The 14,098-nt window shown below is 35.3% G+C and overlaps 1 protein-coding gene across 7 annotated transcripts; it reads right to left on the reverse strand.

Annotated features, from left to right (window-relative positions):
* Positions 1 to 586: 586 nt before the first annotated feature.
* On the reverse strand, positions 587 to 11,292 carry LOC127865030 (uncharacterized). Of its 7 annotated transcripts, none has more exons than XM_052404902.1 (6): positions 10,897 to 11,292; positions 10,285 to 10,477; positions 9,523 to 9,728; positions 8,459 to 8,632; positions 2,611 to 2,668; positions 596 to 908 (listed from the first exon to the last, which is right to left on the reverse strand). In XM_052404902.1, the coding sequence occupies exons 1-6, from the start codon at positions 11,134 to 11,136 to the stop codon at positions 850 to 852; spliced, it is 930 nt and encodes a 309-aa protein (XP_052260862.1). In that variant the 5' UTR covers positions 11,137 to 11,292; the 3' UTR covers positions 596 to 849. The 7 variants fall into 7 exon arrangements, with proteins under 7 accessions (XP_052260864.1, XP_052260862.1, XP_052260860.1 ...); XM_052404900.1 differs by lacking the exon at positions 596 to 908 and adding an exon at positions 1,085 to 1,877 and having other exon boundaries at positions 10,897 to 11,291; XM_052404904.1 differs by lacking the exons at positions 8,459 to 8,632; positions 9,523 to 9,728; positions 10,285 to 10,477; positions 10,897 to 11,292 and adding exons at positions 3,109 to 3,314; positions 3,583 to 3,775; positions 4,059 to 4,482 and having other exon boundaries at positions 587 to 908; positions 2,611 to 2,842.
* Between the last annotated feature and the right edge of the window lie 2,806 nt (positions 11,293 to 14,098).

Raw genomic sequence — 14,098 nt, forward strand, 5'->3', positions numbered from 1 at the left:
CCAACAGAGGAAATATAGTTTAAATATTGAATGCATATATCAACAAGAAAGCCACGGAGGACCCTGAGTGTAAGGTACACCTATGTCGAATATTTAGCCTGTTAATTAATCTAGATTTTGGCCCGCTTTGACCAAGATTCAACCAAGGTTTATTCTGTTCAGACAAACATTCTGACAATGTTTTATCAAGCTAGAGTAATACATGACTAAATTTAAACCTGGTCTAGATATTTTCAAGATTAATATGACCATGCTTCATCAATATTTCACATTAATTTAGCTTCTTAAGTGGTAACAAGATTTTTGTAAAATTAAATCTAAGGATTTAGATGTAAGTCGCACGCGACCCAGATTCGAGCTTGGCATATAAGTTGTCAAGAAGAACACTCTGAACCGTTTAATAACAAAGTCATAAATGTGGTTTCTTTAGTGGAAACAATATAGTTATAAATCTGGTGATCTAGCTTTAAGACACACACTGACCAGATTCGAAATATGTCTAGATGCGATCAAGATTAAAATATTCTGATAAAGTTTTATCAAGATTAAGTAATACATTTGACTTCTAGAGCGGTAACACTTTATTTCTTACAAAGACCTTATGATTAATGCAACAGTCGACGACTTAAATCACAAACCACACGACGCCGGACGGAGTAATCACAAAAACTCATACTGAGCACGAATTGAACAAGTGTACTTAACATTGCTCATATGATATGCATATATTTCAACGCGTGACATTGTTTTCCAGTAGCAAATATCGTCTGTTAGTCATCATTTGTCTGACAGCTACATGATTTTTCCTTTCCAATGCATCTGCAATTTGTGGTTAAATTTGAATGATGTTCAAACAGTAGATATATGCTTCTCTGGGTATTTACATTTAATCCTCTTTCCTTCGATTTCTGGAGAGAAAAAAATGTATAAATGGAAACCTATGTTTAGCAATTATTTTTAAAACGATACACAATTAGATGTGTCAAAGAAGGTAGGAAAACGTTGACGTAGAAATAAACCCAATGCTTGCACATAATGATTCCGTCAAGTCGTATTATGGACAAATGCAAAAGCAATCAGGAAACACTGGTCTCATATGTATCGTGAAATTGTAATAATTTTCAGTTGTAATACAATGTGAAAGTCATTCGTATTATCAATTAAATGTCGGTCATGTGACTGAATTCATCTGGTAGCATATTTGTAAATAAATGTTAGCACACGCACACTTAAATATTCCTAAATTTATAAGCACTCGTGTACAAGCTCTTAAGAGAAACATACGATCATAACCAATAATTGCCGGTGGAATTCTGAACTGTAAGTTTATATAGATGAAAAATTATTATTTTGTCTATAGTATCGTTCTGATATAAAACATAAGTCTTTATTTTATGTCAATGAAACATTTTATGTCAAATATTTGTTAAATACAAATAAAATACAACGTTTTGTGTCAAACAAATGAATACGACGCATATACATATTAAGTTATGTAATAAAAAATGTCATCCGTACCACACGTTGTATTCAACAAATAATACATTCAACATGTTTTACAAATAATAAGACAGTCTACCCGCATGTTATATTCAACAAAACTAACAACTATTAAGACAGTCATTCCTCATTCTATATAAAACAAGCATAAAAAAAACATGCACATACAATTTAAATGAAACAAAAATCATTTTATAAAAAATGCACCATTCAAATGTTCCATGATTGTAACAAGTTTTCGCACGAAAGGCAATACACCGTTCCTTAAATGTAAAAGCGCGTTATTCAAACAGGGTAGCTCGAAAACGACGCTATCCCGCACATGTTCCGTCTGTTGCGAGCAATGGTGATGTAACCGTTCATACCCCAATATAAACCTAAAACGACACTAATGTAAATAAATAGCATTTTTGTTGGGCATATTTGGTTTAATGCTTGCAGTTTGCCCATAATTTCTTAGATAACATACAATTATAGTTATCATTATCGATTTCTAAGATATTCACACACAAATATTATCGAACATTCGAAACCATGCCTACTCCGTGTAAAGGTCAAAGGTTTGTTTGATTTTAAACGGAATTAAACAGTAAGCTCTATTCAAATTAAGACTTAAAATATACAACATATGTTTTGATGGATCCAGTAGACACATACTAATCAAATCAAGGCAAAGTAGTACACAGTAGGACCTAAAGTTTAAACCAGTTGTTCCGAAAGATTCAGTATGCAATGCAATCAAATCAAGACAAAAGAGGACCATTATATTTGACCCTGCCATTTCGATAGATCAACCGCAATCAACGCAATCAATTCAAGACAAAGGCGGATGTTTATTGAACCCCTCTGTTGCGATAGATCCAGTTCAAACTACGCAATCATATCAAGACCACGGAGAACCTATACTTTCGACCCAGTTATTACGATAGATCTGGTACCAGCAATGCAATCAAGACAAAGAGGACATTTATTCAACTCAATATGTTTCCACAGATCCCGTGCAATACACTCAATCGAAGCAAGATAGTTTGCCCCTGTTATGTTGATAGATTTATGTTATTATCGCAATCCGATGAAGACAAAGTAAAACATAGAAAAATTATATATTACCCCAGCTGTTGCGGCAGATCCAGTAGTCCATGCCGTTAAGTGACCCGTACCCCACCACCTGCAATGCATGATTAACAGTTGAGCTGGAGCAATACGGGTCGCTGTATATGCCCTCCTTATACAGTTGGAACGATGTAAGACTCCCGTCCACAAAAGCTAGCACAGGCGTAAGGTACACGGCCGATTTCATTGCCTCCTCGTCGCCTGTTTGTAACTTTTGTCCCCCGGACACCTGACGGAATAAAGTGTTTCTAGTTACAATGTTACTGAATCACTTTAATAAGTTATAATCGACACTGTTGATTTAAGAGCTTAATTTCATTCAGAAAATAAAGAAATCCAAATAGTATAACATTGAGAACTAGAACAAACCATAAAATCGAAAAAAAGCGTCTAATGCACATTTCGATATGCTTACAATACAAACGCAAGTCCTTTGAAGAATGCTTACTATAAACATGCTCCTAATATTCTGATAATGATGAAAAGATGAGTTACCTTTGCAACGGGGGTACAAGAGTCGTTATAACATTGTTCATAAGACGAGGGATAGTCCCTATCGGTGCAAAGGCCGCCAATATTATGAACGCAATCAAATACTGTCTTGGTAGCGAACCCGGTGGCCGTGCAACAGTCATGCATCTCAGCGGAACTCCCTACAACCAGGTCTCGGGTTTTGATAAAGCTAAAGCTCTCAACGCATTCTGTGAAGTAAAAAACAAACGAAATGTATTTAAATAATAGTGAAGCATGAAGATAGAGAAGTAGAGAGAGAGAGAGAAACAGAGAGGAGAGGAGTGGAGAGAGAGAGGAGAGGAAAGGAGAGAGAGGAGAGGAGAGGGGAGAGGGGAGAGGAGGGGATTGGAAGGAATGGGATAAGAGGGGAGGGGAGAGGGGAAGGGAGGAAAGAGGAGAGACAGAGAGAAGCGCTGCTTTATAGAATTTTAATTGCATTGTTTTCTTTTGGATTACCCCCTGCTGCATATGCCTGTGAATCCCCGAATTGCCCCTGTTCGTTCACTGGAGTAACGGCCCCTTTAGTTCTCCAGTCCCAGGAATCGGGAAGCAGTATATCGTTGAAAGATACTGCTATATCGCTCTCGGGCTGAAACCTTAGTGTGTCTTCAGTCAACTTTGCAGAGGCAATTGATGCGCGTTCAAAGGTCTGGAAATAATTCAACAAACGACTTTCATTTATGTGAACATTCAAACACCTTTACATTTATGAATTATGTTATTGTTATAAATGTACAATGTAGTGTGTTGAATTTTCTGTAGTGTGCACATATCTATATAAAAAGTAGTAACGGTATTGCCGGAGGAGGTACATTTCTTGTATACATAAATTGGATATGTTTTCATGCGATGTATATGTAACAATCGTACGATGTATATGAAGAGTTCATGATAAAGTGTTTATAGCGTCGTAATATACACATATTACATACCTGATCCGCAAGAAAATTCAGTTCCATCCTGAAAGTTGAATTATGTCGCGAATTGTGTTCTAGAACACGCCAGTAATTACGCTCCCATGTTTGCCGATGCGTAAATTCGCTCACGCGATTAGGATACGTTTTCCCATTTAGTCCCATCCATTTTTGCCAGGCCCCGTCCAATTCGCTGTCCGAAAGAGCTCCGGTAATGTGGATGCCGAGAATGGCGAAAAGTATCCTTTGCCTATGCATCGTTCACAATAATATAAAAGCTTTTTTAACGTCCTATGTATGTATTTAACGTTATCACAAATACAGTTCGATAGAACCGGTACCGGTTCTACTTTTTACACTTCAATAAATACTCCTCATATCATCGTGTATCGTCATTTGGGCATGTGATAGTGGTTATGTTATCTTTGTTTGTGTTACATTTATGACAATTCAATTATCAACAGGATATAGTATTATTATTGCGTGTTGATTGGGCGTACAAAAAGTGACCCTTTCATGAAATTCCAAAAGCCTATGAGTACAAAAATCTACCATATATCTTGAAACATGTGAATCACGTTATATTATAAATCCCGATTGCCAGGTAACATTCCAAGTATAATTATTATCACTCCTGACACGTCAAGGTTATAAATAAAGATAAAATGTCATACATTCTAAGTACTGTTCTGTGGCTGTTAATGCCTAGGAGGAATCTTATATGTGTGTACAATATTATACCCATGATTGAGTAAGATTTGCCGTCTACAAGTCTTATGCTCTTAGGTCAAATGTCTATGTCACAATTCAAGGTAAGTGGTTAGGAATGTTCATTTCTGCTTAAAACGTTTAAAGATACTTTTTAAAATACGGTTTTGTTCATTCAAAGTTCTCGCATGGATCATTCTTTTTTAACGTTATTAGTTTGTCCTTAGATATCAGGTTATACAAAGAAGCTTCCGCTCACATTGCAATGCTGAAGGATACACGAAAGTGCATGGAATTTATCAAAAACAAAATTCTAACACACAAACATATCTATTAAATAAAGCAGATAACTGCTTCACTACATTACATTTGCGTAAAGCTTCTTATATGGTGTTCACTTAATGAGAATCCAAATTGCTTACATATTTTAAAACAAACTGTCATGTACAAATAAGGCACAAGTGGTTGAAGAAAACAAGAAGGCCATCATGGCCTTGAAACACCCACTTGTTTTCAGTTGCACCCACTGTCAAAGAGCTGACTTTGCGAACTAGTTATGTACCCCACTTGACCCATATTCGAACATTGTCTTGATGTTGCACAGACAAATATTCTAAACACATGTTATCAAGAGTGAGTCGTAAATGTGGTTTTTCTTGTGGTAATATGGGTTTCTAAGTATCCCCGTACATATCTTCGATATTGTTATATGTTCAGCCTTCAGAGGCTGGTGGCGGTATTGTGTTTTTATTATTATTTTAAGAATTGTTTTAATGAGAATTCAATACTGCTCCAGCAGCTGGGGTTTCACTTCTTTATATTTCTAAGATTTGACCTGGTGACCTAATATTTGCCGACATGTGTCTTTGAATCTACCTTGGCCTAGATATTGTCAAGATAAACATTTTGGCAAATTTTCATAAAGGTTGAACGAAAAATGTCGCCTCCCGTGTGGTTGAACGTTTTTTAAGATGTCTTCACCTGCTTAATTAGTTTTTTTATTACGCATGACCCGCTTCACACTTGACAAAGATATTGACCATGTTGCACTTAGATTGAGTCATGCATAATGCTTCTTGAGTGGTAACAAGGATTTACAAATATTTGACCTGGTTACATAGTTTTATGATGACTGTGACCCAGATTAGACTATGGCCTATATATTGTTGAAATAAACATGCTGTGCAACTTTAATAGAGATTGAGTCATGAATAGTGCCTCGAACGTGGTAACAAGGTTTTTCTAAGATTGGACTCGATGACCTAGTATTTGTATTGGTTTAACACCAAGTATTATCAAGTCTGAGTCACTAATGTGGCTTCTATAGTGATAACAATGTGTTGTTTTTTTTTAATAGATTTGACATTGAGACCAATGTTTTGATGCAAGTGACACAGATGCAAACCCAACCTGTTTTATATTGTCAATATAAATAATCTGAACAAGTGTCATTTAAATTGGATGAAAGTTGCCTCTGAATAGTTATCAGTTAAAAGTTGAAGTAGCACGATGCACTTCACAATTTTGGAAACCGAACTAAGGTTAATCAATATAGCTCTTCATGAATATTCCGAGCTCAGGTGAGCTCGAAGCCAACAAAAATTAAAACATCAAGACATAGAAGCATGATCGGTCTTTTAGAAGTCAGTTTTACAGTTGTTTGACTCTGAAAAGTAATTTTCTTAAATAAACCTTTTACAGTTACGTAGTGCTTCATGCCTTTACTTCAAAATTTCCATGAAAAACGCGCACTGTGCTTATTCAGCAATATGATAATATTTGTATACATATTTCTCCTAGTTATACGGTTAAGAGAATTTCAACAGATTCTATAATACCCTTGTAATCGATTTTCAAGACTCAAATTGTGAACCTGTCTTTTTCTTTATTCGTGCATGTGCATGAGACCAACACAATTCCAAAAACAAGATGTGTTTGTGAAACACAATGTCCCCCTATATGATGTTTGACCTTGAAGGATGACCTTGACCTTGTGAAGGATGACCTTGACCTTGACCTTTCACCACTCAAAATGTGCAGCTCCATGAGATACACATGCATGCCAAATATCAAGTTGCTATCTTCAATATTGCAAAAGTATACATAAAATAAGCGATTTGGGCCACATATATTTGACCTCTGACCTTGAAGGATGACCTTGACCTTTCACCAATCAAAATGTGCAGCTCCATGAGATGCCCATGCATGCCAAATATCAAGTTGCTATCTTCAATATTGCAAAAGTATTTACAAAATAAGCGATTTCGGCCACATATATTCGACCTCTGACCTTGAAGGATGACCTTGACCTTTCACCACTCAAAATGTGCAGCTCCATGAGATACACATGCATGCCAAATATCAAGTTGCTATCTTCAATATTGCAAAAGTATTCATAAAATGAGCGATTTCGGCCACATATATTTGACCTCTGACCTTGAAGGATGACCTTGACCTTGACCTTTCACCACTCAAAATGTGCAGCTTCATGAGATACACATGCATGCCAAATATGAAGTTGCTATCTTTAATATAGCAAAAGTTATTGCAAAATGTTAAAGTTGGCGCAAACAAACCAACAGACCAACATTCCAACAGACAGGGCAAAAACAATATGTCCCCCACTACTATAGTGGGGGACATAATAAACAGCGAAGTTATTTAATGCCGAGTTTCAAGTTACAAGAAAACAAAAAGCAAACAACAGCAATGCTCATTTAAAACATGATAAGGCTTCACAACTTTGAACCACTTGAAAATCTATCCAAGACTCTATCTTAGATAGTATACACATTATAATCTTACCAGTAGTCATATTAATTGATATCTTAAGTTGGTATTAAGTTTAAGATAAGAACTTTCATATGTATCTGGCAACAGCTTCTAATATCTAAGCTAACAATTCATAGTCAATTCATCTATTTAGACATTGCGTATACTAGTATTGTGAAAACATAACAATACAAATTTACAATTTAAACATGTAATGAACTTTAAAAATTTCCCCTGGTTTCGTTCTTTTGCCAACCCGATATGTTTCTTAGTATGTGCGTTAAACTACGATAATTTGGTCAAAAACAAATCACGATATTGGTTCTAAAACAAAGTGGTGCACACGTTAAGCATAACGACATAAAATGGATTCGACACTTTTAGGAATAATGTATTAACCGACCATCTTGTCTAGAAATTTTCACTGGTGATCAATGATCAACTGCTAAATGATTGCTCAAATCTTTCGTAAAAGACAGCAGTCAATTCTTTCAAGATTTTATAAGATTGTCATTTAATATGGGTAGCTCGAAAACGACGCTATGCCGCACATGTTTCCCCGGTTACGAGCAATGTTGATGTACCCATTCATACCCCAACCAGTACCTAGAATAAAAGTGTTACATGAAAAATAATTTCAATTACAAAAAATGAGATACCTTTTTGTTATGACTATTTAAATTTAACAATAATAAGTCACTGATCACTGCATTATTATCATTAAGTAATTTATCGCAATTTTATCTTTAACCTTTTGATCTCTTAATTCCAATATTCGAAATCGTAACAACAACACGATATTAAGTAATTTACGATTGAATAGTATACAAAATTAATTAACTAAACAGCATCAAAGAATAGGCGAAACTAATATTTTTACCCCAGCTGTTCCGGCAGATCCAGTAGTCCATACCGTTAAGTGACCCGTACCCCACTACCTGCAATGCATGATTCACGGTTGAGTTGGAGCACTGTGGGTCACTGTATATGCCCTCCTGGTACAGTTGGAACGACACTTGGCTAGCGTCAACAAGCGATAGCACAGGCGTGATGTACACGGCCGATTTCATTGCTTCCTCATCGCCTGTTGGTAACCTTTGTCCTCCAGACACCTGCAGCAACGAACTGTTTGAAGTTACATTTTTACTAAATGACTATAATTATAAGTTAAAAAACACTGAAAGCTTGTGACAGTTTCTCAATTCGAAGAAAATTCTGAAATATTCAGAACTTAACATACTATAGACCGCCAGCGCTGCAAACTGTTGACATGAGCACAATTCCAATATTGACGTAAGTCATTTGAAGAAGTCTTCAAACATGCACTACTTGTCGAGTTTAATTTACTTCATAATTGTTGAATGAATACGGAATGCGAAGAAATTAATGTTATATTAGAAGGTATTTAAAGCGAGATTATACGATTTTGTCAAATATTAATTAATATATATAAAATGTGTAAAAATCTTATTAAACATATATTTCAATATAAATTAAAAATAAAAGTTAAGAAGAACGTGTGTCGAAAAATGCGAAATAAGCAAGATATTTAATTCTGAAATCGGAAAAGGCTGTATAGTCGATTTCGCCAGCATGTATTTAATGCATGTACGATGTGAATCTAAATTTAGTTTAACGGTTCATTTTAAATTCATGCAACGATATCTATTCATACGAAACAAGAACACTAACTAAAAAGACGAATGCTTTGGTTATTGTAGGAAAATATGTACGAAATATCTTCGTCACAATCGGCTCGGGCGCTAATTTTTATGAAATTCGTCTTCAATGAATAATTTTTCTTGCCTATTTTGTGTTATTGTAACATATTTTATCAATATATTACAATTTAACACATATACAAAATCGTATAAAGTATGATCAAACCAGAGTAGCCATTGTTATAATGTACGCTTTCGTTTAAAAGTTTAATAAAATATTAATGATTTTTCAGTTTCCATACTGTACACACGATTTCAGTAAAGTCCTTCAAGGGTACTACCTTGGCCAGAGGTGTACACGAGTTGTTGCGACATTGTCCATAAGTCGATGGATAGTAGTAATCTTCACACAGACCGCCAATATTGTGGACGCAATCAAATACAGTCTCAGTAGCGAACCCTGTGGCTGTGCAGCAGTCATGCATCTCAGCGGCACTTGCTAGAAGCAGGTCCGTGGTTTTGATAAAGTTAAAGCTTTCAACGCATTCTGCGAAGTGAATAAAAGATTTATAATAAAAGCGAGGCATGACAGTTACCAGGTAACAATTTGTGTATATGCATTTTGCGAGTTCAACTCTTAGCACATTCAGTGAAGAAACTTAAGTCCGTAATGATGAAACTTTATTTTGTGAAGAAACGCAAATATTATACCAAAAAATATATAAGCGATCATGCATCAGGAACAGTTAAAAAAATACAAATACAAAGGAACACAATCAGAATAAAAATATCCATAATCATGATAATTTTTAATGGAATAACATCATACAGACCCAGCGGCAAATATAGTTTACGATAACGAATTGTGCTCAGTTGAGTTAAACATTTATGTTCAACTGAGCTTGCAAAGCTTGATATCAATGTCACAGTTATTCATGTAAATTTCATAATTATTAATCTCATGTCCTTCCGAGATAAATTTCTTTGTTTTTTTTTCTTAAGTTTCAAGTGTGATAAACGCGTTGCTTTTAATCTTATATTTATTTACATTTACAGTTCATTTGCTGGACCCAGGCGACCAAAGTTCAGTTTTGATGACTTACCTTTCGCCGCAAATGCTTGTGAGTCACCCAATTGCCCCTGATTCTCTACGTGGGTCACGGCCTTTTTAGTTCTCCAGTCCCAGGAATCGGGAAGCAGTATATCGTTGAAAGAAACTATTAAATCGCTCTCAGGCTGAAACCTTAGTGTGTCTTTAGTCAACTTTGCAGAGGCCATTGGGGTGCGTTCAAAGGTCTGCAAGTGTTTCAACAAAGTATATTCATGCATGCGAACATTCAAATACATTTTTAAAGTTACAAGTTATAATATGTTAAAAATATATAATGAAATATGCGCATTGTCTGTATTGTACGAACACCGATAAACAAATGATTAATGGATTGCAGGAAGATGTAAACATGTTTTTGGTATAAATAATATTATTGTTTGTTTGATGTGTATATGTGAGATGCGTACAGTGTATATGGCGGGTTCCTGGTTACATGTTTACTTCATCTCGTATGCCGACCATCAATTGTTTAACGCAACAAAACGTTTACTTGTCAAGAAGCAACACTATAGTTTAACAAATGATCTAGAAGATTTACAAAAAACTTACGTCTTATGGCGCAAAACGAACAAAATATCAGATTAAGGAATTCATCGTCACATACCTCATCCGCTAGGAAATTCAGTTCCATCCGGAATAATGAATCCTTTTCCGTATTGTGTTCTAGAACACGCAAGTAATTACGCTCCCACGTTTGCTTATGCTTTATTTCGCTAACGCGACCTGGGTACGTTTTCCCGTTCAGTCGCATCCATTCATGCCATATTTCGTCCAATACGCTGTCCGAATGAATCCCAGTGATATGTACACCGAGAATGGCGAACAGAATCTCTCGCAGATGCATCGTTCACGATAGTACTTAAAAAAATTATTTGCACGGGATATGTATGTGTGTATAGTTGTAACAACACAATACAACAAAAATATGTGATACGGTGTACACTTCAATACAGACTTCTCCAATCCTTATTTATCGTCATGTGTGCATGTGATTACGGTCGTATTATCTATGTTTGTTTGAAACTAAGGCCAACGTTAATAGTATTATTTTTATATGCTGGATATGAATTTTCTACCCAGCGGCAACACACAATTTTCTTGCTAAATCTTTTATATATTTTCAAAAATGTCATCTAATTTAAAAGCATGTCATTTTATTTGCTTTGCATCGCCAAGAGTTGCACAGTCTGTCACAATTTCCTAATAAAGAATTGTAAAGTGTACTTGGTTGAAACCGATTTCCAAATATAATATTTTTAATAAGACCGAACCGTAAGTGAATTCGCCCATCGGAGATAACCGGTACGAGTATTCGATGCTACACTAATTACTTAAGCATCCTTAAACGACGTGACTATTTGAAACGGAATATATGAACTAAATAGCACTGGTTCGTCTAATGACTTCTGAACATTTATAAATTAAATATTTATTGAGAAACATGTACGGATTAATCAGTACCCCGACACGGTGACGATAATGGTTTGCTATTTCTTTCGGACTATGCGACCGTTTGATCGCGACGGTAATATTTTGCTGTCGCCACACTGACAGTCGATTGAGCGTCGCATTTCGGCGCGATGCTACACACTTTCGATATCATTGCTTTTCCTACACCTCTTTCCCAACCCACCAATCCATGAAAATGAGTTTAAAAAACTCCAAAAGCCTAGCTTATATTTTTATATGCAGGCATTACGTGCAGAAGTCAACTCGACTCACTACAATGGCTCAAGGCTTATTTAGCATCCCATATATTCGTTAGAGAGTATGCCAAAATATGTTGGTTGTCAAACCTCTGTGAGCCACCAATTTCATCGTATACAAAAACGCGGGGTGACGATTTCGATGAAATATTCTTACCCGAATATACATGCAAGGGTAAAAAGGTTGTGATGCCAGCGCCTGTGAACAAATATGGCCAAGTAGTTGAAAAAAGTATGGTTCAATGGACACCATGCAACAATGATTAAGTGTAGAATAAAAAACCTGTTGTGAAACTCCATTATTGCGCGTAAACGTTTAGAAATCAAACAGTTCCTTTAAATATATGTATATATGTATGTGTTCTATAAAATTATATTTATATTGTAAAATCATGTTTTTATTGTTTGTTTTTCGTATTTATATTGTGGAAATATATACATGTATTGTGTTTTTTTACAAATATGTAGCCAAATGAAATATTTGTCTGTTAGGAAGATTATTAAAATGTGTAAGGAAAAAACATGTAATATGAATGTGGATTTATGTTCTATATTCAAAATAAGAACATTACAGTAATGTCGTTTAGGTATTGAACACTTACATAACATGACCATAAACAGATGATGAGTGCACTATGTTATTCAGTGAGTCGGGCAGTTTTAAGCGCGAGGTGTTAAATGGAAAACAGGAGTTTTTACGCATGCGCTATGCAAACTCAACATTGTCTTACAGTCCTAGTTCGCGGAATAGATCGTTGTTTTGCATATCAATCGTATAGCGAGAAATAAGCTTTACATAAATTCATTGAAATATATTTTTATCGTGGTTGACATCGAAAACCTGGTCAAAATCGGTTTTGAATCGATAAAATAATATATTTAAATGATCATAAATACATGCAATAGGCGAAAATCATTGCAGCGTCGCGGGTTATGCAAATTTTATCTATATTTAGCTTCGCTAAACATTATTTTCATATGGAAGATACATACATAGAAATTAGAACAAACGTAGCGTTCCAAATCAGTTTTCCGTCTGTAACAGATGTATTTGCATTTGTTCTTACCTCCTCGCCGCTAAATTCGCCCGTATCCGCAATTTGGTTTGTTTAGGTTAGAACAACCAATCTCTTGCACGACGGTTACATTACATTCACCAATCTCTTGCACGACGGTCACATTACATTCACCTCTGTGTTGGGCACAGAACGGACTATTGTTAGGAAAGCGTCTCATTCATGTCATGATCATTCCAAGCATTCATCATTGAGGTTACAGTATACTAAACAATCTCTTGCACGACGGTTACATTGCATTAACTGCATTAAAGAAAACCATCTCATACCATGATATCTTTTATCAGTCTTAATTCATTATTATATAAAATTGATATGTTTTTTTATGTTGAGAAACCAACATACATACACACGTCGAAGCAATTCCTAACGTCACTCAATAAAAAAGTATGTTCAATTGTTTACATTTGTGAAGTGCATGGAATGATTCCATCTGCGTAAATGGGTGATAAAATAGTCCCAAAGAGTTGCATTAAAACTCGCAAGTTTTTGCACGAATTATCGTACATTTTAAAGTCATATTTCTTAATTTAATGCATGCGATCTTAAATATCCAATCAAATATACATTGAATGCGTTTGTTCGGTTTTAGCTATTTGGTAGACAAAATGGCGTGCTGAGCCTTACGCAGAGTTGTATGTGATAGCAAGGAACGACAACTCTGCGTGGAGATTGTACATTCACCTCTGTGTTGGGCTCAGAACGGACTACTAATAATGATATGAAAGCGTCTCATTTATGTCATGATTATTCCAAGCGTTCATCATTGAGGTAACAGTATACTAAACAATCTCTTGCACGACGGTTACATTGCATTCACTGCTAAAAAGAAAACCATCTCATACCATGATATCTTATATCAGTCTTAATTAATTAATTATTATAAAATTCATATGTTTTTTGATGTTAAGAAACCAACAGTTCCAAAGAGTTGCATTAAAACTCACAAGTTTTTGCACGATTTATCGTAAATTTAAAAATCATATTTCTTAATTTAATGCATGCGATCTTAAATATCCACTCA

This window comes from Dreissena polymorpha, chromosome 1 (genome assembly GCF_020536995.1).
Source record: "Dreissena polymorpha isolate Duluth1 chromosome 1, UMN_Dpol_1.0, whole genome shotgun sequence".
Lineage (NCBI taxonomy): Eukaryota > Metazoa > Mollusca > Bivalvia > Myida > Dreissenidae > Dreissena > Dreissena polymorpha.

Excerpts from the sequence above, each read along its gene's own strand:
- LOC127865030 (XM_052404900.1), bottom strand. The coding sequence starts at position 11,136 with ATGCATCTGCGAGAGATTCTGTTCGCCATTCTCGGTGTACATATCACT. Across the intron at positions 9,729-10,284 it reads ACAAGCATTTGCGGCGAAAG|AATGCGTTGAAAGCTTTAAC; the intron begins GTAAGTCATCAA and ends TTCACTTCGCAG. Across the intron at positions 1,878-2,610 it reads GATCTGCCGCAACAGCTGGG|GTTTATATTGGGGTATGAAC; the intron begins GTAATATATAAT and ends GTGTCGTTTTAG.